Source organism: Lynx canadensis, chromosome A2, assembly GCF_007474595.2.
Source record: "Lynx canadensis isolate LIC74 chromosome A2, mLynCan4.pri.v2, whole genome shotgun sequence".
Lineage (NCBI taxonomy): Eukaryota > Metazoa > Chordata > Mammalia > Carnivora > Felidae > Lynx > Lynx canadensis.
The window spans coordinates 139,147,590-139,171,435 of NC_044304.2; the positions used below are offsets into that span (position 1 = coordinate 139,147,590).

Below are 23,846 nucleotides of genomic sequence, written 5' to 3' on the forward strand. Positions count from 1 at the left end.
TCCCCCTGAAGAAGGAAGGCTACGTTCTCCAAGGTTATATCCCCTGAAGAAAGGAAGGCCACGTTCTCTGAGGTTACATCCCCTGAAGAAGCAAGACCACGTTCTCCTAGGCTACATCCCCTGAAGAAAGGAAGGCCACGTTCTCTGAGGTTACATTTTACATGCTGTTTCCTTGCCGTGGCATGTTCCTCCCTGCTGTTTCACTTGTTTCTCTCCTCCTCATTCTTCAAAACTCAAGCAGACTTTGCATCCACGGGGGAACCATCCCTGCCTCTCTCTCCATCCTCATCAAGTCTGCCTGTGGCCCTGGCATAGGACTGTGCACTTGTGAAGGTGCCATAGTCATAAAGTACAAAATGAACAACGCTCATCTGGAGGTGTGTCATATGCCCAAGTGCTCCTGTGTTCTGCGCATCCAAAGTACACAGTAGTTGCCACAATATGACCATTGTCTGTTTATTTATTCATCTCCCCCATTGGACTCTGAGCCCATGAAAGAAGTAACTAGTCTTTACCTCCATTGCTGGGCTAAAGTAAAGTTCTCATTCACCAAATACCGAATGATGGAAAGAATCCATTTTCATACAATAAAACTGAGTGGTTGTGCTTGATGGGTGCCTTTTGCCCTGTTTAAGTATAAACCAAATGTAGTTCCAATTCAGTGTCAGATATTGTTCATTTCACAGTTAAGTGATGAAGGCTAAAACAAAGGCTATTTGTTTTGAATAACAAAAACAGTAATAACTACCATGTACTGTGTGGACCAGTGTGTTCAACCAGGCATTGAACCATATGGATTTGATTTCAGCCTCCCAACACCATCATGAAGTTGGCTTTTTTTTTTCTCATTTTACAGTTTGGGAAGCTGATGTTAAGTGGCTTGCCCAAGTTCACAGGACCATAAAGGGCTGGAGTCAGTATTTGAACACATCTCATTCTAAAGCCTTCCAGTTTGTTCTGCTGTGCTTTATAAGGGAACATAATTTCTGCATACATAATTTATGATGAAATTTTATAATAAAAACTGATTCTTAATGACATGAAACTTTTTTAAAAATAGCATTGGGTTGGGGCGTCAGGGTAGCTCAAGTGGTCGAGCACCTGACTGTTGATTTTGGCTCAGGTCATGATCCCAGTGTCATGGAATCAAGCCCCACATCAGGCTCAAGCTGGGTGTGGAGCCTGCTTAAGATTCTCTCTCTCCCTTTGTCTCTCTGCCTCTCTCTCTCTCTCTCTCAAATTGAAAATTAAAAATTAATAAAAATTAAAAAAATTAAAATGTTAAAAAAATAGCGTTGGCTTTTTTCAAAAACTGGAGTGATCAAATTCTTAATTTTTCCATCATGAATGTTTTGCATTCAGTAAACACTATCATTTGCCATGTGCATATTCCTGTGATGGTTTTCTTCTTTTTTTAAGTTTATTTATGTATTTAAGGGGGGGGGGCGAGCAGAGAGAGAGAGACAGAGAGAGAGAGAGAGAGAGAATCCCAAGTAGGGTCCACTTAGCTTGATCTCATGACTACAAGATCACGACCTAGGCTGATATCAAGAGTCAGATTCTTGATGGACTGAGCCACCCAGGTGCCCTAGTTTTCTTCTTAGTACACACACTATCCCCCTTCAACTTTCTGAATTTGAAAATAAAAATTGAGGATTACATTTATATCCAGGATTTAATCTTTATTAAATTTAATCTGAAGATTTTTTATTTTTTAATAAAAGTTCAATATTACATGAACATTATTAAAAAGGCAGAAAACACAGATAAGCACACAGGAAAAAAATAAATTTCCATATAATGTCACAGTCCAGGGATAACCACTATAAGGGCTTTGGTGAGTATCTCTCCAGGCTTTTGGCTTAAATTAAATATATATTATTATATCTCACAAAAGGGAGACTATGCTACATATATGTTTGTTGATTTTATTTTACTCAGTGGTACAAATATATCATTAATGCACCATTCTTAATTTTGTGTAGTATTCCACTGTATACTTATAACAACTTACTAAACCTGTTCCTCAATTTTGGACACTCAGGTTATATTTATATATTTTGGTGCTATAAATATCTAGCATCATCCTTTTGACCAAGACAGAAGTAAAGCGTGGCATGAAGTTGTCAGTTTTCAGTAAACACGTTGTAGAAAAATATATTTTGCACAAAACATTGCAAACAATTGCAAAAATCACATAAGGTCTGTATATCTATGTAAACTCCTTGAGGGTAGAGATCAAGCGTTATTCATTTTTGCATTCATAGCAGGAACTCAATAAATGTTTGTGAATGAATGCATAGTTTACCAGAACTTCAGTCCTTTAGTTTTGCATTTTTATGTAGAGTTGCCATTTATTAGAGGCGTTTCTTTTTGGCATCATGGAACGGACACTGACTCTTCTGAGAATCACAGAATTTAATAGAACCTTGAAGGAGTTAGTAAAAACTGTCTTTTAGATAAGGAGGAATATGTGTGAATAACTGTATGAACCCAGCAAAAGTATAATGTAGGTGAAGTTCAATTTTATCCCATGCTTTCCAGACACCAGATGCTTTCTTGCTGCCTTCTTATCCCACTAGCAGGACTCTCCCACTAAGAAGCAGGGGCGTTCTGGAGTACAGTGGGGAAAATCTTGGGCTTTAAAGTCCATAGACTTTTGGTATTAAACCTCAGTGCCAGTACTTATTAGTTATATGAAAATGGTCAAGTTACTTCACCTATAACATGAGTTAGAAGGGCCACCTTGTTGTGAGGTTTAAATGGGCTAATGTTTGCAAAGAAATACAGTCTCTTGAACATAATGTGTCCCAGACTGAAAGCTACTACTATTGTAATGTGTGTGTATGCACACTTGTGTGTGTGTGCACATATGAGGACAAACTATCACAAGTATGGGGTGCTATTCAGGTTTCCCATGTTTAAGACTTTTGTTGAATAAAATCATAAATACACTTCAGATCTCATTTGCTAGCCTTGCAATATATTCAATGCAAAGTTTCTTTAATAATACAGTATAAAATGCTTTTCAAGGTAGGTTTGCATGAAAGGAGTGTCCTTATAGCTTAATATTGCATTTGAGCTATGAGAAATTTTCTGTAATTTCCTGGAAAATGTGATGAATTAAACATTACTAGACTCATCTTCTTGAAGGTCAGTAGTTTTAAATAGCATTCATTAAGGGCATGTGTACGTTAACACTGCACTCCAACTGTATGCAGAAACGTGACCTGAAGATTATTTACTTCTTAGAAGGTTATATATTACAAATCGAACAGTTGATGGAGTTACAGTGTGTCCCTGTAAAAGACTGACTGAATTAAGCAGAATCTGAAAGATTCCTTTTGGCCACTTATCTAAAGTAAGCGATGCAATCATTGAGAAGTACAAATCAGTGGGGGATAATTTCTAATTACTATTTTTAACATTTGTGGGCATGTTTACATTTGTTTTATTAAGATCTGCTGCCCTCTGAGGGGAAATGATGACCTTAATACTGGTTGTCTTCTAAGTCTATAAATCTTCGAGCTCCTCACAACAAAGTCATCAAAATACCTGTCTCAATATTTTTTGAAGTGAGGCTCATTAACTTCAGACAAGAATGTGGTAGATTCATCAGTGTGGATCACAAAGTATTTCTGTCATGGGCCATGTTAAACTGCACCAAACTTCAACTCAGTGGGAAATAACAGTAAAGTCTAGTGACATCTTAGGCAATTGCGACATTTTCTCTGCCACTCCCCAAGAATCACCACTCTGTCTTTTTACCTGCATCCGTGGTTGTACTCGTAATCCATGGAGCTAAGGCTGGTCTCCCTCAGGGCATCTGCCCTTCTTCCAAGCTAAGCACAGAACGACAAAGAGTCTGGTCTCCCTTAGCCATCCGCATCAGCTTTTGTGTTTAGCTGAGAGACTGGTCACAGCCAGAGTTGTCATTTATACTTCTCCTTCTTTGTTTATTTCCCTTTTCTTTTTCCACTTTTTTTTTCCTTCTAACACTCATTGCTTCACTCTTTGGTACTCACTCTGCAAGTAATGTGCATTCCTCTGTATGAGGTATTTACTCTTCATATAAGTTTATGTAAGTGATGAGAAAATACATGACTTTGTATCAGCCAAAATTTTGTGAAACTTTTACAACTCTGAGTGGGAAGAACGTGTAATTTTGAAAAATACAAGCTAACTTGGTCTACATGGCATATTTTTTACAAGTTTATTTTGCATTCTTCTGTCAATGGGGTCTAGGACGTAGGAACTCAAAGCACCCATTATGTTTAATAGCTTACTGAAATTAAAGGTTAGAAGTTAGCATAGGAACGAGCTTCCTAAAGGCAGGAACAGCACTGTCTGTAGTTGTATGTCCAGAGTGCCTGGAACCAAGTAGATGAGAATTGAATGTTAAAAATAAGTTTTGGGGGCGCCTGGGTGGCTCAGTCTGTTGAGTGTCCGACTTCGGCTCAGGTCATGATCTCGCAGTTCATGAGTTCGAGCCCCGCGTCGGGCCCTGGGCTGATGGCTCAGAGCCTGGAGCCTGCTTCTGATTCTGTGTCTCCCTCTCTCTGCTCCTCTCCTGCTCACACCCTGTCTCTCTCTGTCTCAAAAATAAGTAAACATTAAAAAAAATTTTTTTTTAAGTTTTGAAGGAAGAACACTTACAGCTTCTTTATGAAGGAAACTACATCCTCATTCTTTATGTGTGAGCAACCTTGCATTTGTACTGAAGCACTTACTTGTATTCTGTGTGACTTGACACAGATTTGTCACATGATTTGGCTCATGGCCAAGGGTTTGCAGGAACCAGTTTCTCCTTGGCCAGCATTCCTGAGAGAATCAGTAACTGTGACCCACATCACATTTAGCTTCTGGAAAGGAATCTAGACAGACGATTCAGTCCTAAAGAAGAAAATGAGACATCAATCTAGTTCTGAACTCCCCATAAACAAGGAAATTATTTATTGTCATGATTTTATCAATTGGTAGCTTATATCTGATGTCTGAGTATATGTTGATCTGGAGAACCATTCTTGATTTTCAATCCAGATAATGTGCTTTATGCAGTATATGCCCTTCTAATAAGATAAGTCCATTTCAATAAGAAGTATAAGAAAACCTGGAAAATTTAGTGAAAATTAATAACATACCCCATGGTCATACCCTGCTTTTTTTTTTTTTAGAACACCAAGTAGTGTATATGGAATGAACTACATTGTTATTTTAAAAATCCATTCCTACCTTATAGAAGGTCAGCCCTTTGGCAAGATAATAAACAATATACAGAAGTACAGGTTTTTCCTCTTGAAAACATTTTATTTTACTATTTTTAAATGTATTTATCTTGAGAGAGAGAGAGAGAGAGAAAGCAGGAGAGAGGCAGAGAGAGGATAGAGAATCCTTGCTGTTATCGCAGAGCCCGATGTAGGGCTGTGTCACACAGCCCTGGGATCATGACCTGAGCTGAAACCAAGAGTCAGATGTGCAACTGACTGAGCCACCCAGATGCCACTTGAATAAATTTTAAAGTATATCATCTTTACCCCATAAAATCCTGTATTTCAGCATCTAAAAGGTAAAATTTAGTTGCAGCTTTATGATATATTACTAAGCTACTGTGATTATCAATAAACAAAAGGAACATTAAAAAAATAAATTTTTAATTAAAATGTAAGTTTAAACTATTAAGCGAATTATCTATAAGCTCTTACAGATTTATAAAGAAGAAAGCAAAGAGAGAAAAACTTAAGGACAAGGAAATACAAGTTTCTTTTTGAAGTCCTACTTCATATTAATGCTGATTCTTAAAATTTGAAACATCTGCTGATTTCTACAATTAAGGCGAAATAAACACAGACATTCAACCAAAGTAATTTCACGCTAATTAGACAGCAGTCCTTTGGGTATTTTGCAGCTAATAATTTATATTTTCTCAAGAGATTTTTGCTTTGTGTCTATGCATGAAACTGTAATGCGTTTTAAGGTAATTTCATTTTGTAGGAAGAGAATAGTTCACTTTAAATCATTCCTACTCTCTAAAAAGTGGGATTGATTTTTGTAGGACAAAATATACAGATTATACTGTCAAGAATCACTTTCAACCTTCTGAAAATGAACTTGGGCTCATTAGAAGCAAGACTGAGGCAATCCTTTTCCTCCAGTGATATAGTTTATGTGAGTAGCTCACTTTTGAGATGATTCGATGGTCTTATGCCATCTGGTGGCCAGTACGGAAGTGTCACTAGATAGGACACTGAGGGTGTAGTGTAGAATTAAATTAGAATACATTTTCTTATTCTGAATTCATACTTTTTCGTAAATTTGTGGCTTTGAAGAATTGTTCTTTTATTCCCAAAGGAACACCCCATCCTAAATCCTTAATAGACAAAAAATAATATTACAGTTTTTACAGTGAATAATCTTGTCTCCCAAGTCATAAAAGTTATACATGCATTATTTAAAGTATATATATTTATATTTTTCTGGATCATTTGCATACCATTGCTAGCATAGCATTCATAGGCTAAAACTCCTATTATAAATACTGTATATAAAAGTGAAGTTTCAATTTACAAGGTCAATTGTTAGTTTTGGGTGCCCTCCTGTGTTCACAAGCAAAACTACAAACTAATAGAGACCAAAGTTTTTTTTTATCACATTCTGATGCTCTTGTTGGGATGTTTTCATTGAGTTTTTGTGGCAGTGACTTAAGTCAACCGCATGGTCTCATTTCGTGGCTTTGTAACATCAGGTATTTCCCAAAAGCAAAGCTTGGATTCTGTGAGCACATCAATCTTTAGCTTGACCTTTCTCTCTCTTTTACAAATTTATTTAACCCATGAAGAGATTATATTTATTGCTTTGCTCCATTATCACAATATCACAAAATTGTATAATTTTTATCTTTGTAATTATTCCAAATTCACATTATGAGTGCATTTCAGAAAATATCAAAATACTCTTTTTGATGGGACTAAATTTTTGGCATGATTCTCAACATAGACTTGAATTAATTTTAAGAAGTCCCTGAACAATTTTCAAAATACTTTTTTCAGATCAGACAGAACAAATTTTCCTAAAATCAGTTGCTTAATCTATTTAAAATGCCAAAGTGGTATTTTTGTCAGCAGGTCCCCAAAATTCAGAAATGATAGTTTTAGTTGTTCTCCTATGCTTTTCTCGATAGGGAACTTTAAATTATTTCAAGGATTTTGAAACAACAAAATATCTGATAATAGACCATCTTTTATAATTTAAATTCTCCTCCTTCTGAGCTAAACATATCTGTCAGGTACCAAACAAGAGAAATAAAAACATCATGAACTTGAAGTTATCATTTGTTTATTTCTCAAGTTGAATTTGTATGCCAAATATATTCCAGATAGGGTTCTAAGCAATATGGAAATAAAAGCTGTAGTTCTTGTGTTTATTATGTACTACAGGAGTTAAGACCTGTTCAGGGAGGAGGCGGGGTGGGGGGGAATAATATAAGAGAACATGCAGTTAAAGCAATAGTAGTGTTAAAACAAAACAGACAATTCAAAATGACACAGATCACTTCCGCAGAGATCAGAGGGTGCATAACAAGAGGGAACATTTGACCTAGACCTTTTCTGAATGGGAAGGTAGACAGATAGGTAGGGAAAGAAGTATTTCAGATACCCAAAATGGCAGAAACAAAAACTTCACAGTGGAGAAGTGTAACTTTTTACCTTCTGTTGAAATAAAACAGAAATTTTCATAGAGTATGTCTCATTTGTTAAAATCCTCAAGGCTGACAGTTGTTTCAATAACTTTTTTTTTCTCTGAAGTTTGTAGTTCAGAACCAGAAAATGTTCAGGCTGACCCAGAGAATTATACCAGCCTTCTTGTTACGTGGGAGAGACCTCGAGTGGTTTATGATACCATGATTGAGAAGTTCGCAGTTCTGTACCAGCAGTTAGAAGGAGAAGACCAGACCAAGCATGAATTTTTGACAGATGGCTATCAGGACTTGGTAATTATAAGATCAATTGTTTCATGTGTTGATAACACCATAGCTTAATTTTCAAGGTAGGAACTTACAAATGATTATATATTGTTACTCTAAACTTTGTATGAAACTCTCCAGTGGGGAGGAGGGGAAACAGAAGCAATACTAAATTAGGTCCAGACTCACAGTGAATCATACACTAGGCTCTTACTTGTTTTCAATTACAGGAAGATTACAGCTTTGCCAACAACATTATAGAGTAGACACGTAGAGAAGACTTAGAAACTAGAGTTCATCTAGTGTAGCCTCTCTTTAAAAATAAAAGGTCTCGAAGAACAGTTGACTGTGATCTCACAGTTGTGGAAATAATTGGATCTGGAACCTCCGTGCTCTGATACTGCCATGTATCATTTCTCACACCATACTCTTCCGGCACAAGAAAATAAGAGTAGGAGACACTGCATCAAAGTTCCAAGTAATAGATGTGAAGTTAATTGTGTCAGGACTTTTTAACACAAGTCAGATCATCTTTAGGAAAAGATCCACTCCCTCCTCCTCCCCACCCATGCACACGAATTAAAGAAAATAAAGTGTGGTGTGGTATGGTTGAATCACTACATTATACACCTGAAACTAATACAGCATCGTATATTAACTAATTGAAATTAAAATTAAAACTTTTTTAAAAAGTCCAGATTCTTGGGGCGCCTGGGTGGCGCAGTCGGTTAAGCGTCCGACTTCAGCCAGGTCACGATCTCGCGATCCGTGAGTTCGAGCCCCGCGTCGGGCTCTGGGCTGATGGCTCAGAGCCTGGAGCCTGTTTCCGATTCTGTGTCTCCCTCTCTCTCTGCCCCTCCCCCGTTCATGCTCTGTCTCTCTCTGTCCCAAAAAAAATAAATAAACGTTAAAAAAAAAAAATTAAAAAAAAAAAAAAAAGTCCAGATTCTTTCTGACCTGGGCATCTCAGTATTAAACTTTGCCTTGGTAGGGAAGGATTGGCCATAGATTGGGGTCTGGTTGAGAAAACCCTATCTGGTTATGGCCTTAGGAAAGCCCCACTGCAAGTCAAAGACACTGGACAATGTATTTGGACAACTGGAGTCCAGCAAGGCCTGGGAACTTGCATTTAAACAAAAACTGTCTTTGTTATCATGGTGTGGAACATCATGTGGGCAAATTGATAAAACATGTAACAACTTTTTAATCCGGGTGTTTAGAACAGAGACGCTGTGAACATGGATGTTATATAATTTATGGAAATTTGCCATTTTTCACTTCATAATGATATTAAGAAGATAATTCTATTACTACCTGGCTTATATATTGTTATGATAAAGAGATAAATTGTGTTTTCATTGTGTTTTTTCACATTTTGCTCTTTGCAAATAGTCCATGTTTATTTGTCTAAAATATTAATTTGTAGTTTTGGGTACTCATTTATGAATTTGATGAGTTCTAGTTGACAATGAAACTTTCTAGAACTAAATTTTTTAAACAACAAAAAAGCCTAGTTTTCCAGTATCTTCATAATTCACAGATATCACAAATCCAACTTAACAACATTGCATAAACTTTTTCTTAGATTAATAAGATACAAATATTTTTCATTGACAGAAGTCTATTATGTTAGTACTCTTATGAGAATAATACATTTGGGAGGCCTGGGGGGTTCAGTCAGTTGAACCTCCGACTTTGGCTCAGGTCATGATCTCACACGTGGTGGGTTTGAGCCCCAGGTGGGGTTTTGTACTTCGAGCCAGGAGCCTGCTTCAGAACTTGCCCCCCCCCCCGCCCCGCCGCCACCCTCCCCTGCTTACACACACACTCTCTCTTTCTCAAAAATAAATATTTAAGAAAATTTTAAAAAGAGTAATACATTTATATAATTACTGACATATTTCTTTTAGGGTGCTATTCTCAATAATTTACTACCCAATATGAGTTATGTGCTTCAAATAGTAGCCATATGCACTAATGGCTTACACGGAAAGTACAGTGACCAGCTTATAGTCGACATGCCTTCTGATGACCCTGGTAAGTGCTCTCCTGATATGCCTTTATATAATCTACATAAGGAAGCTAGTTTACTTACTGGATGCAGTGGTGCTTTCTCTCTGACTTTATATTGTTTTGGTTAAAAGACAAAATGATTTTTTTTTTTTTTTTTAACCTGGATCATCCGCCAATTTTGTGAAGCATGGAAACCATTTTCATTCAGCAGATCTGGGACAGGACAATAAGTAAATTTATTCTAAATACTGAATTTTTCTATTTTTAGAATAAGAATAGCAAAACCGATTGTTACGTCTGTAATGGTCATTGAATGAAAATAGCTATGTGAATATTAAGACTTTTATTTTGATAATGAACAGTTGGTTTCATTTGTGTTTATTTCCTTTTTCAGCCCCCAAAGCATTTTGTAGTAAGTATATACGTGATCCTAGAATCATGTGAGGTACTTTGAAATATCTATACAAAGCATCCAACAGTTTATCTTAGATATTTTTATCCACTTTGTATACTCCTGTGTGAAGTGGGGGAGAGTGCTTTTCTCCTAGCTGATTTGCCAGTACTGTTTCACAAAGTAAAGCAAAGATATTGTTTCTAATTGTTTTTGTTTTTGCATGCATCTTCTCTAAGTATTATGGGGAAATCTTTTGATCTAAAATTTTATGAAGTAACTGAATGAAGTACAGATCATAACTTGACAATTTACAAATGCATGTAATTAAAGTCTCTCTTTTGCTAATATAAGCAGTTTTAAAGTAATAGAATGAAATATATATGTATGTGTACATATGTATATGTGTATACACACAGACATCATGCATATGCATATTTATAAATATATGCAAACGTACATACATAAATGTAATATTCTTTGGTCTTCCCTACCATGAGTCTACTCACTGATATTTTTATAAATTTTTAATAGAGATGGATGGTAATAAATTACATTAATTATAGCATATTCCAGTTTGACATATTGAAGGAAAACTGACGTGTATTGATTAGCCTTTGTGGTCTACATGATACAACAGGGTCTTTAATCCATTATGAGCTTGTTCACTGATTACCTCATAGTTGTTCTCACTAGTTAAACTTTTAAGTTAAAGTATATATGTCAGAGCACTGAGGATAGATTAGGTATCTTTCTAAAACACAGGCTACAAACTTGCCAAGTTACTTCCCAGATTAAAATGTTGACGGCTAATTAATATTACTACTATTATGATGGCAATATCACTATTTGATATTTCTTATGATCTGCCTCATGGCCTGTGTGTAATGTATTGCTTTTATATAGCATTTTTTTTTTCAAAATGAGGTTATTTTTAAATGGAATGTGAGCTCTAAATGCTATTGAAAGGTGAGTATCAAATTAACTGACCATAGCTTCAGTTATACTATATCATGCACTGACTGCCGTCCCTCTGCAACATTCCCCATATGGATACACCTAGAAATTCACATCTTTAGCAGGGCATCATTCACCATATTGGCCAGTATCACATGTGAATTGATGAAATGTGGCATAAAAATCTCCTCTAATCCTATTGTGTATTTCAGGATGTGGATTATATTAAATACATTCATTTTGTTTACTACATTGGTTTAATTATACTACTCTCATTTCTGCACATAAAACAATTTCCCAGGAGTTTACAAAAAATAATTGTAGTTATTTATGTTACGCTCTTTCTCACTGTATCCACTCTGCCAAGTTTTAAACTTTCTGAATTTTTTTGTTTTTTTCTTTTTGAGATGTTTATTGCATAAAGAAAAACAGATCAAATATCTATTTTCTACAGAAGTGGTTTCTGAGTGATCCTTTTAGACTGAGTCTACACTGGCACAAAGTACAACATTCTTGTATCATTTGTAGCACTTTCACATTTGTACAAAATAATAAATATTACACTTGGTTTCCATTTATTCAAAGGCTGGGGACACTGTTGAGCTAATGAGATGTTAGTTTGGGCATACCATTTGATCTCCATGGATGTCTCAGTCCCTTAAAGCATTTTGTACAGTAATAATGTTTTAGTAAAAGATAGTGTTTGATTTGATGTTTCACTATGATATTCCTCTTAAAAGCAAAGGTTAAAAACTTAGATGGCTTATTCCTCAGTTATTCCTACCAAAAAGTCCTTCATCAAAAGCCAATTTACCCAAAGTTTGGAGTCTTCTCATTTTTCATAAAGAAAATATTTGTTCCTTTAGATCTCATTTTTTTTCTGATCTAAAAGGCTGCAGTGGCATTTCAGTTCATGTATTTTCAATTTGTTACCAAAATTACATTATTTTAAATACTTCTACAGTCAATACGTCACAGTAAAAGTTTTGAAAAAAGTACTGTCTTGAGGTTTAGTGTGATGGTGCCCTCAAGAATCTTATGGTTTATGTGGCTAATAGAGATGTAAGTGATTCTTGAGTTTGCTGTTTATTTCATGGTTTTTATTAGTACCATTTCATCCTGTTAATTATGTTGTTCATTCCCTTAGTAACATTGTAATGTACCCTAGTGAGTTATATTTTATTATTTTGGGTAGGCTTTTTTCTAAACACTGTATTGTTCTTTGCTTTTGTTAAAAAGAAATGAAGGAGGTTATTTATAACTGCCCTCATTCTTTCAATTGTAGATTTCACATATGTTAATCAATATCCATGAAGGAAAACTCAATCTCCCAAATTGTGCCCTTAACTTTAGCTAATCTGATTATTGCTTGTGCATTTTAATTACACTTGCTGTGTACAACAGTATCACCATAAAATTGGCATCCATGAATATTACTATAAATTGCTATTTTTAAATCCATGCATAAATGCATATTAAGAAACCATTTAAATTTGTCCAGGAAACCATTTTAACGTTAAACTGAAGTGCATAGTCTTTGCAAATACTTTATAGAAAATTATATTTATGAAAAAATAATCCATAATTTATGTCATTGTAACTAAAATAATCGTGTCATTTTAAAATCTATAATATACAGTTAATTATTATACAATTATAGAGGATATTATTTAAGTACATATTTTAGAGCCTTAATAGTTATATGTGTTAAATTTACATGTGTGGTGAATTAGATCAACACATTTTTCTGTTGGTGCGTGCTTTTCAGTTATTTAACAATTGTGTTTGTTAAATCACTATACATCTGTCCTTGTTCTGCCTGTACCACCCTATGCTATGGGTGTTACAATAATATTTAAAATCACAGTTTGAAGAGACTGTAGTCTACGTTGCTTTGACTTTTTGCCTGTGAGACTTGGCTTTCCTTCAAACAATTAAATAAGCCTTGTTTGCCAACCCATGTCAGTGTTGCTTTTTTGTGTTATGGAATATTAATGCGGTACTAACATGCTCTTTTAGAAAATGTGGCATTACATGTGCTCCAAAACAAAACCAGAATGAACCAATAGCTTTTGCTGAGTTGTCACACATACGTGAATTTTATATGTTCACTGACAAAAAAAAAAAAGAATTAACAGTCTTTACTGTTAGACGTTTTGTAGGCTTCATGCAGTCTATTTTGACCAAGTGAGTGAGAAGTCTATAAAGCAGTACAGTTGTTTAATTACTTAGTGTGTCAGTAATGCCTGAGTCCGATCAGTGGCGACTAAAATATCGGTTATTTGTGAGGAACCAGCAGGCCAAAGGGTACCGAGTATGCGATCTTGTGCCGACCACCAGAGCTACACCTTGGGTGCTATGAACTCTCAGACTCAGAAGTATGGCCTCAGAATCTCCGGGTAGATAGAAAGAAAATTTGTGAAATTATTTTACTTCAGAATTGTTCTGAAGAGGCTCAGCAGGAGAGCTCTGGATTGTATGGGGGAAAGGCATATTGAATTGCTCCTGGGCAACCACAGAATTTTAGTCAATTCAAATAATCTAATAAGAAACCAAAGTGAAGATCCTTCAAAGAGGGTTAATACTTACAGATACGAAGATACCAAGACTTGGGGTATTCACCTAGGAGAGTGCCATGAAGCAAAGAGGGACCAAAGGACTGCTTGGACCCATACATTTTGCCTCTAGCCTCCAAAGCGGGCCAGAAGACGTCTTATCTCTTACTTCAGTAAACAGCAAAGCCAGTTTCAGTAGAACTCACTGATGCTCTTTGAGGGAAAAGTACTGGGTAAAATCACATATTTTAACTTAATAGGAACCAGAGTCCATATAGTTAATTTATGCTGCAGTAAATGGATAAAAATAAATTAAATGCAATAATAGGGAAATCAGTCCTCAATGTGATAATTATATATACCCTATGCCAGCCTTGACAGTCAATAAGAAAATTACTTTTGCTTATTAAAAGTATCAAGTTAGGTAAAGTTAGACCATGTTTCTGTTTGTTCCCTTGTTTGTTTTTAATTTTAAAACATTTCCTTAAGCTCATTGAAGAGAATGGATTATCACTGAGTTTTTTTCCCATAGCCTCTTAACAGAGAAAAATCTACAGTATAATATATGTATCACCAACAAATATTTGTTATAACTTGCCCTTATTAACATTAAAATATTTTAAAAGTACGTGAAAAGGTATGACTCCATTTAAAAGCATTTCAATAAAGGGGCGCCTAGGTGGTTCAGTCGGTTGGGCATCTGACTTCGTCTCAGGTCACGATCTCCCGGTCCGTGAGTTCAAGCCCCACGTCGGGCTCTGTGCTGACAGCGCAGAGCCTGGAGCCTGCTTCAGATTCTGTGTCTCCCTCTCTCTCTGCCCCTCCCCACTCATGCTCTATCACTCTCTTTCAAAAATAAGTAAACATTAAAAAAATAAATAAAAGCATTTCAACAAATTATGTATTGTCTCGCATGCTGAATTTGAAGGTTTTCATGTGCATGAACTTCTCTAACTGTAGTTTATAGAAAATCATATTGAAATTTCTTATTTGTCTTTTACAGTTTAGTTGCATCTCATCTTTCAACTCACATGTATTTGTTTCCTTAGACGTTATAGAGATACAAATGTTTCAGACTATTTGAAATCACTTTAATTTGAAAATGTGAAGAATAAAGAACATGAAAAACAAAACATAGAAAATGGAAAACATTAATGATCCAAATAAAGGTTTCCAAACTCTTTCACGGTCAGTTTCAACAAGAAAAAAAAAATAATCGAATGTTAAAATTTAATTCAGGGCTAAATTAACATTGTTCAGGGTAAGTAACTGAGATAGCTAAGTAGTCAAGAGTGTTAATTTTATCTAAGTTCACTTGAGAGCGTGACTTCACTTCTAAATTCGTCCTGAATTCTCCTCTAAATGGAATCCACACACAGGACCACATTTTATGGCTTTACATTTCTTAGTATCTGGGAATTTTCTGTTAAAAGTAGATTCAGTAAAATCTATCATAATACAGGCCTGGATTTGATAAACATTTCATGTTAGTTCAGTTTTGCCTTTGAAAACTTTATAGAGTATGCATTTCTTCTGAGGATACCTAGAGGTATAAAACATAGAACATAAGCAGCATTGGGGTAGTAAAGAGCATGAATTTTGGAGATGGAATGAGAGTCGATGAAATAACAGGACTAAGAGAAGGAATCCTGCAGTAACGCTTAGTTAAACCCAAGTCCTACGTGGCACAGGTGAAGCATGAGGAACAGTGCTTCTGCACGTGGCCCCTTGGTAATTTGACATTGGGCTAGATTCCTTGTTGGAGAGAGGGACCCAGCTCCTAACCTTTCCTCACATTACTGATAGGGTTTGTTTTAGGATTGAGACATCCATGTACTGGAAATAAACGGATTTTGGTCATTGGGAACAGCAGATTTGACTGACCCTGGCCAGATCTTTGCGGGAACACAGCTAAGTTTCCCTGGCGAGAAGGAACCAGATCCCTCTGGTCAGTCCTTCCTGTGGCCAGCCAGGTTGGACCTGCTGGAAGGCACTGTCTGTTTGGTGCAGCACCCTGTGTACATATAAGCATCAGCCCAAATTCACAGTGTAGAAAAAATCATTGGGCCCTCCACCAGAAGAGGAACTGAAAGAATAAGTAGCTGAATAAGAAAATAAATCCTGTCAATTCTCCTCCTAATCCCTGGCATTTCCCCAATTATCATCTATGCTGATGAAAAACTATTTGGGTTTTTTATACTCAGCCTGCCCCCCTTTCCCTTCTTAGCTTCAATCACACCTGTAGAGGGGAGAGGGGAGGGGAAGGGAGTTGGATTAGAGGATAGAAATGAAGTTTTTGAATGCTGTTTCATATAGGCTTATGTTGTGGTGTGTTACGTAGTGTTCAGAAGTGTTGAAACACAAATCTTTAATTTTTATTTTTGGAAATTCTGTATTTTCAAAGCTAACAAGTCTTTTTTTTTCTCCCCCTTCCCTCTTTCCATCCAAAGGTAGATCCACACAGCTGAAATAATCGAATAAACATTTTAATAATTTTGTTTCTAATTTTGTAGAGCTGGACCTCTTCCCTGAATTAATTGGAACTGAAGAAATAGTCAAGGTATTATAGCTATTTTTATATTAAAATGTTTTAAAATTAAAAAGCCTTTTTTCAGTTGTTGGTTAGGTTTCAGATGTTACATTAATCAAAGTTCATGTTGCATTATTCATCGTGGGGTTAGTTGTTGAGCTTTATAGATAGTGATATAATCGACGTACATGATTCTTTCATCAAGAGTTGGATGTCACTTTGATAGTATAATAAAAGTAACAGATGGAAAAGAGTTGGTGATAATGAAAAAAATTAATGTTAAAGATAATTATAGCTATAAACTATAGCTATAAATCAGAATTCAGTGTTCAAGTTTTTCTAAAAGATTAAAACAACATTTAACCAATTCTTAGTATTTCTACAGTTGATTTATAATTAACTTAACCAGTGGTTGACAGATTGATAACAAATATGAGCCAAAACATAAGTTGTATGTATTCTTTCCCCCATTTAGTCTGAATATTTGTGTTTGGATTAGTCATATGATAAGTGTCTATTGCTAGTATAATGTCCTGTAAGTAAATAGGTATTTGAGAATATTTATAGGGGCACCTAGGTGGCTCAGTTGGCTAGGCATTCGACTTCAGCTCAGGTTGTGATCTCACCATTCATGGGTTTGAGCCCCTCATGGGCCTCTGTGCTGACAGCTCAGAACCTGGAGTCTGCTCCGGATTCTGTGTCCCACACTCTCTGCCCCTTCCCCACTTGCTGTCTCTCTCTCTCTCTCTCTCTCTCTCTCTCTCTCTCTCTAAAATGAATAAACATTAAAAAAGAGAATATTTATAAATTCTAACATTGTCTTAATTTCTAAAATAAAGAAATAACGACTGATGTATCTTCTATTTCATCCTAAGCCCAAATATACTGTTCATCTTAACTGAGATTATATGTTAAATCCAGATGCTATTCCTAATGTAGTACAAATGTATGCATATGCACATATGTGTGTATGAGATCAGAGAGTGTAATAACTATTATCTGGCAATAAATACTAATTAGATTGTTTCCACATGTATAATTATCTCAATAGTTTATGTATCTTATGGCAGTTCTGTCTTGCAAAGGATTATTTTAGCAAAGTGAGCAGTCCACCATTGAAAGAGTTCACAAAATTCTGCCAAGGATATTTGTGTGTGGGTGGGTGTGCATGTGTGCCCATGTGCATGTGCACGTGGATAGGCATATACCTAGAAGTGATCACTGGGTGGCAGACTGCCAGCTTCTCATTGTATTTTCACATGGCAGAGAGCAGAGCAGAAGAAACAAGCTCTCTCATGACTCTTCCTCTCAGGGCACCAAGCCCATTCATGAAGGCTCCGTGCTTATGACCTCATCGAGTCCCAGATACCTCCCAAAGTCCCCACTTCTTAATATCATCACTTCAAGCGGTAGGATTTCAATATAGGAATGGGGGGGGGGAGGGCACAAACACTTAGCCCATAACACTACCCACTACCATTGATTCCTGCAGGAATGAATGATAGAGGTTGGCAAAACAGATACATGGAATGTGTCTGTAATGGCTTTTATTTATTTTTTTTTAATTTTTTTAACGTTTATTTATTTTTGAGACAGAGAGAGACAGAGCATGAACGGGGGAGGGTCAGAGAGAGGGAGACACAGAATCGGAAACAGGCTCCAGGCTCTGAGCTGTCAGCACGGAGCCCTACGCGGGGCTCAAACTCACGGACCGCGAGATCACGACCTGAGCCGAAGTCGGACGCTTAACCGACCGAGCCACCCAGGCGCCCCTGTAATGGCTTTTAAAACTGAATGTGGAAGTGAATAGTTTGGGGGATGTTTCTCAGATTGTTCTCAAATAAAAATGCATTGCTTTGAAGGACAAAGTATCTCCAGGGTGATCGAGGCCTTTATAGTAAAAGTTTTTTTAATGGAAGCTGTGAAGGATAACAGGTGAGACACAGATCAAAACCATAGTGGAAGAGTCACAATAACTTCATAAAAAATGATAGGAAGCAGTATACATTAAAATATTTGTGGTTTCAGGTATGTACAAAGTAATCATAGAGCAGGAATGATCTGTTCTTGAGGTGTTGACATGAGATCATATGCCTTCTAGAGATCTACAAGGTTTGGTTAGGTGGGATTAATGAATGGTGCATTATTTTCATCACATTCTGAGAGTTATCTGAGCATGGTTTGTTTTTTTTTTTTTAAGTTTATTTATTTATTTATTTTGAGATAGAGAGCACAAGTGGAGGAAGGGCAGAGAGAGAGAGAAATCTGGACGTGGTTTAAGATTCAGATTCTTTCTACTGATATCAGTCAATTTCTTACCAATCTGTACATTTTTTCTTCTTTTTAGGGACATGACTTTCAAAGAGCTAATAAATGAGGGGCACCTGGGTGGCTCAGTCGGTTAAGTGTCTGACTTTGGCTCAGGTCACGATCTCATGGTTTGTGAGTTCGAGCCCCGTGTCCGGTTCTGTGCTGACAGCTCGGAGCCTGGAGCCTGCTTCGGATTCTGTGTCTCCCTCTCTCTCTGCCCCTCCCCCACTCCCACTCTGTCTCTCTCTCTCTCTCCTCAAAATAAATAAACATTAAAAAAAATTTAATAAATAAAAATAAAAAAGTAAAAGATCTAATAAGTGATAATGCTAGCAAACTGAGAAAAGTCATATTCTATGTGAACTAAAAATACCGTGTCTCGATAGCTTTGGCAATTTAGTTTTCTAAGCATATGGTTTGATGTATTATGAAATGCAGAGTTAAAAAAGAAGAAAAAAACCAGAAAACCTGGGTCTTGATTGACCTGTCTTCAGACCGCTCCTGAGCCATTTCAGTGACTGAGTGTTCCCAAAAGACTGGGTCACCTGAATGATGTTTCTAAGGAAAACACAGAATCAAATAACTAGTACTAGAAGCATACTTTGACAGTTTGTCTTTAGAATGTCTGCCTGTGTCTTGAGTGGAAAATATTTAAAACAAAATGAAAAACCCAAACTTCTTCTAGTCCTAAATCTTCCTCTTATGATGGCTTAAAAATTGTGATTTTTTTCTGAATATATACAATGAAATATTCTGAATCTGAAACTAATTAGATCTTTGAAATAAATTGTTTCATTTCCTATTGTAAGAAGCTAATTGCTCTTTAGCTTGTTGCCAGATGAACTGAACAGAGAAACATAAAACAAAATAAATACGATGTTAAATAACACTGTAAATAAATACATTATAGTACGCCTTTCTTTCAAAGCTGTGGTATCTATTAATTTAATTACTTCCACAGCATTAAAATAAAGGCAGCCATAAATAAGGTGTTTTCATTAAGTTTAATTAGTGTCCCTAGAATGTGGATGATAAAGGCTATAGGATAGAGGCATGGCCTCTGTGAGATGGTGCTTTATGAGGAGACGTTCCCAAGGTCCCACAAGTGAAGATTAACAGCAGCATAAGATATTGTTAAGAATTCATTTTTTTATTTCCTTACGTTTCATTAACTCTTGTTTGCTTTTCAAAGGAGGAAGAAGAGGGAAAAGACACTGAAGAAGACACTGTTGTGAATCCTGGTAGAGACAGTGCCACAAACCAAATAAGGAGAAAGGAACCCCGGATTCCTACGACAACAAACTACAATCGTGTAGGGACTAAATACAATGAGGCCAAGACTAACCGATCCCCAACAAGAGGAAGTGAGTTCTCTGGGAAGGGTGATATCCCCAACACATCTTTAGATTCCACGTCCCAACCAGTCACTGGATTAGCCCCCAAAAAACATTTTTCTTTGACTTCACAGACTGTGACTAAAATGCCACCTCACACCCTGGAAGGCGCTTCAGCCTCTTTAAATGACAGCTCTAAAACGATTCTCAGATTTCTGCAGAAGAACTTGACTGGGACTGTGGCATCTTTAAATACAGTTTCTATAACAGAATCCCAAGAGGTGTCTACTGATATCAGTGAGGAAGAGAGTTTATTGACAAGCTTCAAGTTCGATACCGGAGCTGACGATTCTTCAGGTTCCAGTCCGGCAACTTCTGCTATGCCATTCATCTCTGAGAAAATATCCCATGGGTTTGTGTTTTCTTCAGAAAACCCAGAGACAATCACATATCGTGTCCTTCTACCAGAATCTACAAGAAATGCTTCAGAAGATTCAGCCTTGTCAGGTTCGGAAGAATCTCTAAAGGATCCTTCCATTGATGGAAATGTGTGGTTTGCTAGCACTCCAGATGTGATAACACAGCCCGATGTTGGATCAGGTAGAGAGAGCTTTCTCCAGACTAATTACGCCAAGATACACATTGATGAATCTGAGAAGACAGCTGAGTCCTCATCTCCAGGCCCCCTGACGTCACAGGGTCCCCCAGGCACAGATCTGGAGATGCCACCTTATTCTACCTTTGCCTACTTCCCGACTGAGGTAACGCCTCATGCTTTTACTCCATCCTCTGGACAACAGGATTCGGTCCCCACCGTCAACATGGTACACTCGCAGACAACTCAACCAGTATACAATGGTGAGACACCTCTTCAACCTTTCTACAGTAGTGAAGTCTTTCCTCTAGTCACCCCTTTGTTGCTTGACAATCAGATCCTCAACACTACCCCTGCTGCTTCAAGTAGTGATTCGGCCTTGCATGCTACGCCTGTATTTCCTGGTGTCGATGTGTCATTTGAATCCATCCTGTCTTCCTATGATGGTGCACCTTTGCTTCCATTTTCCTCTGCTTCCTTCAGTAGTGAATCGTTTCGCCATCTGTATACAGTTTCTCAAATCCTTCCACAAGTTACTTCAGCTGTTGAGAGTGATAAGCTGTCCCTGCATGCTTCTCTGCCAGTGGCTGGGGGTGATGTGCTGTTAGAGCCCAGCCTTGCTCAATATTCTGATGTGATGTTGCATCAGACCACTGCTCATGCTGCTTCAGAGACATTGGGATTTGGTGGTAGTGAATCTGGTGTCCTTTATAAAACGCGTATGTTTTCTCAAGTTGAACCGCCCAGCAGCGATGTCGTGATGCATGCACGTTCTTCAGGGCCCGAACCTTCCTATGCCTTATCTAATAATGAGGGCTCCCAACACTTCTTCACTGTTCCTTACAGTTCCGCAGTACCTGTGCATGGTCCTGTTGGTGTATCGCATCAGGCTTCCTTATTTAGCAGCCCTAGCCACATTCCAGTGCCTGAGTCTTCGTTCATAACCCCAACCGCGTCATTGCTGCTGCCGCCTCATGGCCTCTCTGGGGATGGGGAGTGGTCTGGAGCCTCCTCTGATAGTGAATTTCTTTTACCTGACACAGATGGTCTGACAGCCCTTAACATTTCTTCACCTGTTTCTGTAGCTGAATTTACATATACGGCATCTGTGTTTGGTGATGATAATAAGCCGCTTTCTAAAAGTGACATACTATATGGAAATGAGACTGAACTGCAGATTTCCTCATTCAGTGAGATGGTTTACCATTCTGAAAGCACAGTCATGCCTGGCCTGTATGATGAGATAAATAAGTCAAACGTATCTTTACAAGAATCCCCCGTTTCCTTTTCTAGCACAGAGGGCATACCTCCAGGGTCTCTTGCTCATCCCGCCACTGAGGTTTTTGATCAGGAGATTAGTCACGTGCCAGAGAATAACTTTTCAGTTCAGCCTACACGTGCTGTATCTCAAGCATTTGGTGACACCTCGCTTAAACCCGTGCGTAGGGCGAGCTCAGAGCCAGCCTCCTCTGACCCCGCTTCTAGTGAAATGTTACCTCCTTCAACTCAGCTCTTATTATATGAGCCCTCCGCTTCTTTTAATACTGAAATGTTGCTGCAACCTTCCTTTCAGGCTTCTGATGTTGACACATTGCTTAAAACTGCTCTTCCACCTGTGCCTAGTGATCCACTATTGGTTGAAACCCCCAAGGTTGAGCAGATTAGTTCTACGGTATTGCATCTCATGGCCTCAAATTCTGCCTCAAGGGAAAACATGCTGCACTCTACATCTGCACCAGTTGTTGATGTATCGCCTACTTCTAATGTGCATGCTGCTTCGCTTCAAGGGTTAACCATTTCTTACGCGAGTGAGAAATACTCTGAACCAGTTTTGCTTAAGAGCGAAAGTTCCCAGCAAGTGGTGCCTTCGTTGTACAGTAATGATGAGTTGTTCCAAACTACCAATTTGGAGGTTAGCCATGCCTTTCCCCCGAAAGGAAGGCATGCGTTTGCTACTCCTGTTTTATCAATCGATGTACCACCAAATACACTTACAGATAAGCCTCTATATTCTGATGAAGTTTTCACCTCCACCAAGGGGTCTCTCACTGATGAGGTATTTGCTGGTATTCCAGCAGTTTCTGACACACTTGTAACTGCTGATGGTTCTGTTCCTTTAGGAAATGCGTACGTTTCCATTACAGCTGTTTCTCCCAACAAAGATGGTTCTGTAACCACAACCGAGTTCCTGTTTCCTTCTGAAACAACTTCCGAGCTCATTCAGAGTGCCAGATCTGATGGTGATTTAGTGGGTGGTGGTGACGATGGTGATCTTGATGATTATGATGATGATTATGATGACAGAGATAGAGATGGCTTATCCATAAATAAGTGTATGGCATGCTCCTCCTATAGAGAATCAGAGGAAAAGGTAATGAATGATTCAGACACCCAAGACAACAATCTTGTGGATCAGACTAATCCAACCTCATATTCACTATCTGAAAACTCTAAAGAAGAAAATAAAGTCACAGGTGTAATATCAGACAGTCAGACCGATACGGACAGAAGTCCTGATAAATCACCACCAACAAATGTGCTACCCCCAAACCCCAGTGATGGAAGACAGGAAAATGACATTCAGACCGGTAATGCCCTGCTTCCTTTCACCCCAGAATCTGAAGCATGGGTACTTGTTGCAGGTGATGAAGAGAGTGGATCAGGGCAAGCTGTCTCAGATAACCTTAATGATAACGAGACTTCCACAGATTTCAGTTTTCCAGACGTTAACGAAAGAGATGTTGATGGGATCCTGGAAGCAGCCGACTCAGAAATAACTCCCGGATCCCCACAGTCCTCAACCCCGACTGTGACTAGCAGGCACTCAGAAGTGTTCAACATCTCAGAGGCAGGTTAGTTATGGATCCAAGAGATAGACTGAGGTGTGGTGGTTTTCTTCCTCAAAAAATAGAAAAATCGTGAAAAGAGAAAGTTGGTAAAGTGGCACATCGTTTTATTTCTTAATCAAGACGTTCAACAAATCCATTCACGGTTTTTAAAGTATGATTTTACTCATTATTTCAAATGAATATTCGACATGTTTTGGTTAGTGGATGGATAAAATGGTTTTTATTGTCAACTTTTCATGTTCTGCGAGATGCCAGTTACATGTGGGAGCACTTAAGTGTGCGTAATGCGTTTTTAGTATACTGCTTTTTAAATGATAGATGGGAGTGTGTTGTTTTTAGATAGTTTTCATTT

At 37.5% G+C, this 23,846-nt stretch overlaps 1 protein-coding gene across 4 annotated transcripts in view; it reads left to right on the forward strand.

Annotated features, from left to right (window-relative positions):
- The window catches only part of PTPRZ1 (protein tyrosine phosphatase receptor type Z1), a 191,662-nt gene that overhangs the window by 122,920 nt on the left and 44,896 nt on the right, over nt 1-23,846 (forward strand). For 2 of the 4 annotated variants that reach the window (XM_030308309.1, XM_030308310.1), the window contains exons 9-12: nt 7,803-7,987; nt 9,871-9,997; nt 16,390-16,436; nt 19,909-23,497. In XM_030308309.1, coding sequence (XP_030164169.1) covers nt 7,803-7,987; nt 9,871-9,997; nt 16,390-16,436; nt 19,909-23,497 — 3,948 coding nt within the window. The remainder of the gene's footprint in view (nt 1-7,802; nt 7,988-9,870; nt 9,998-16,389; nt 16,437-19,908; nt 23,498-23,846) is intronic. The other 2 variants (XM_030308311.1, XM_030308312.1) reach the window with 1 other exon arrangement.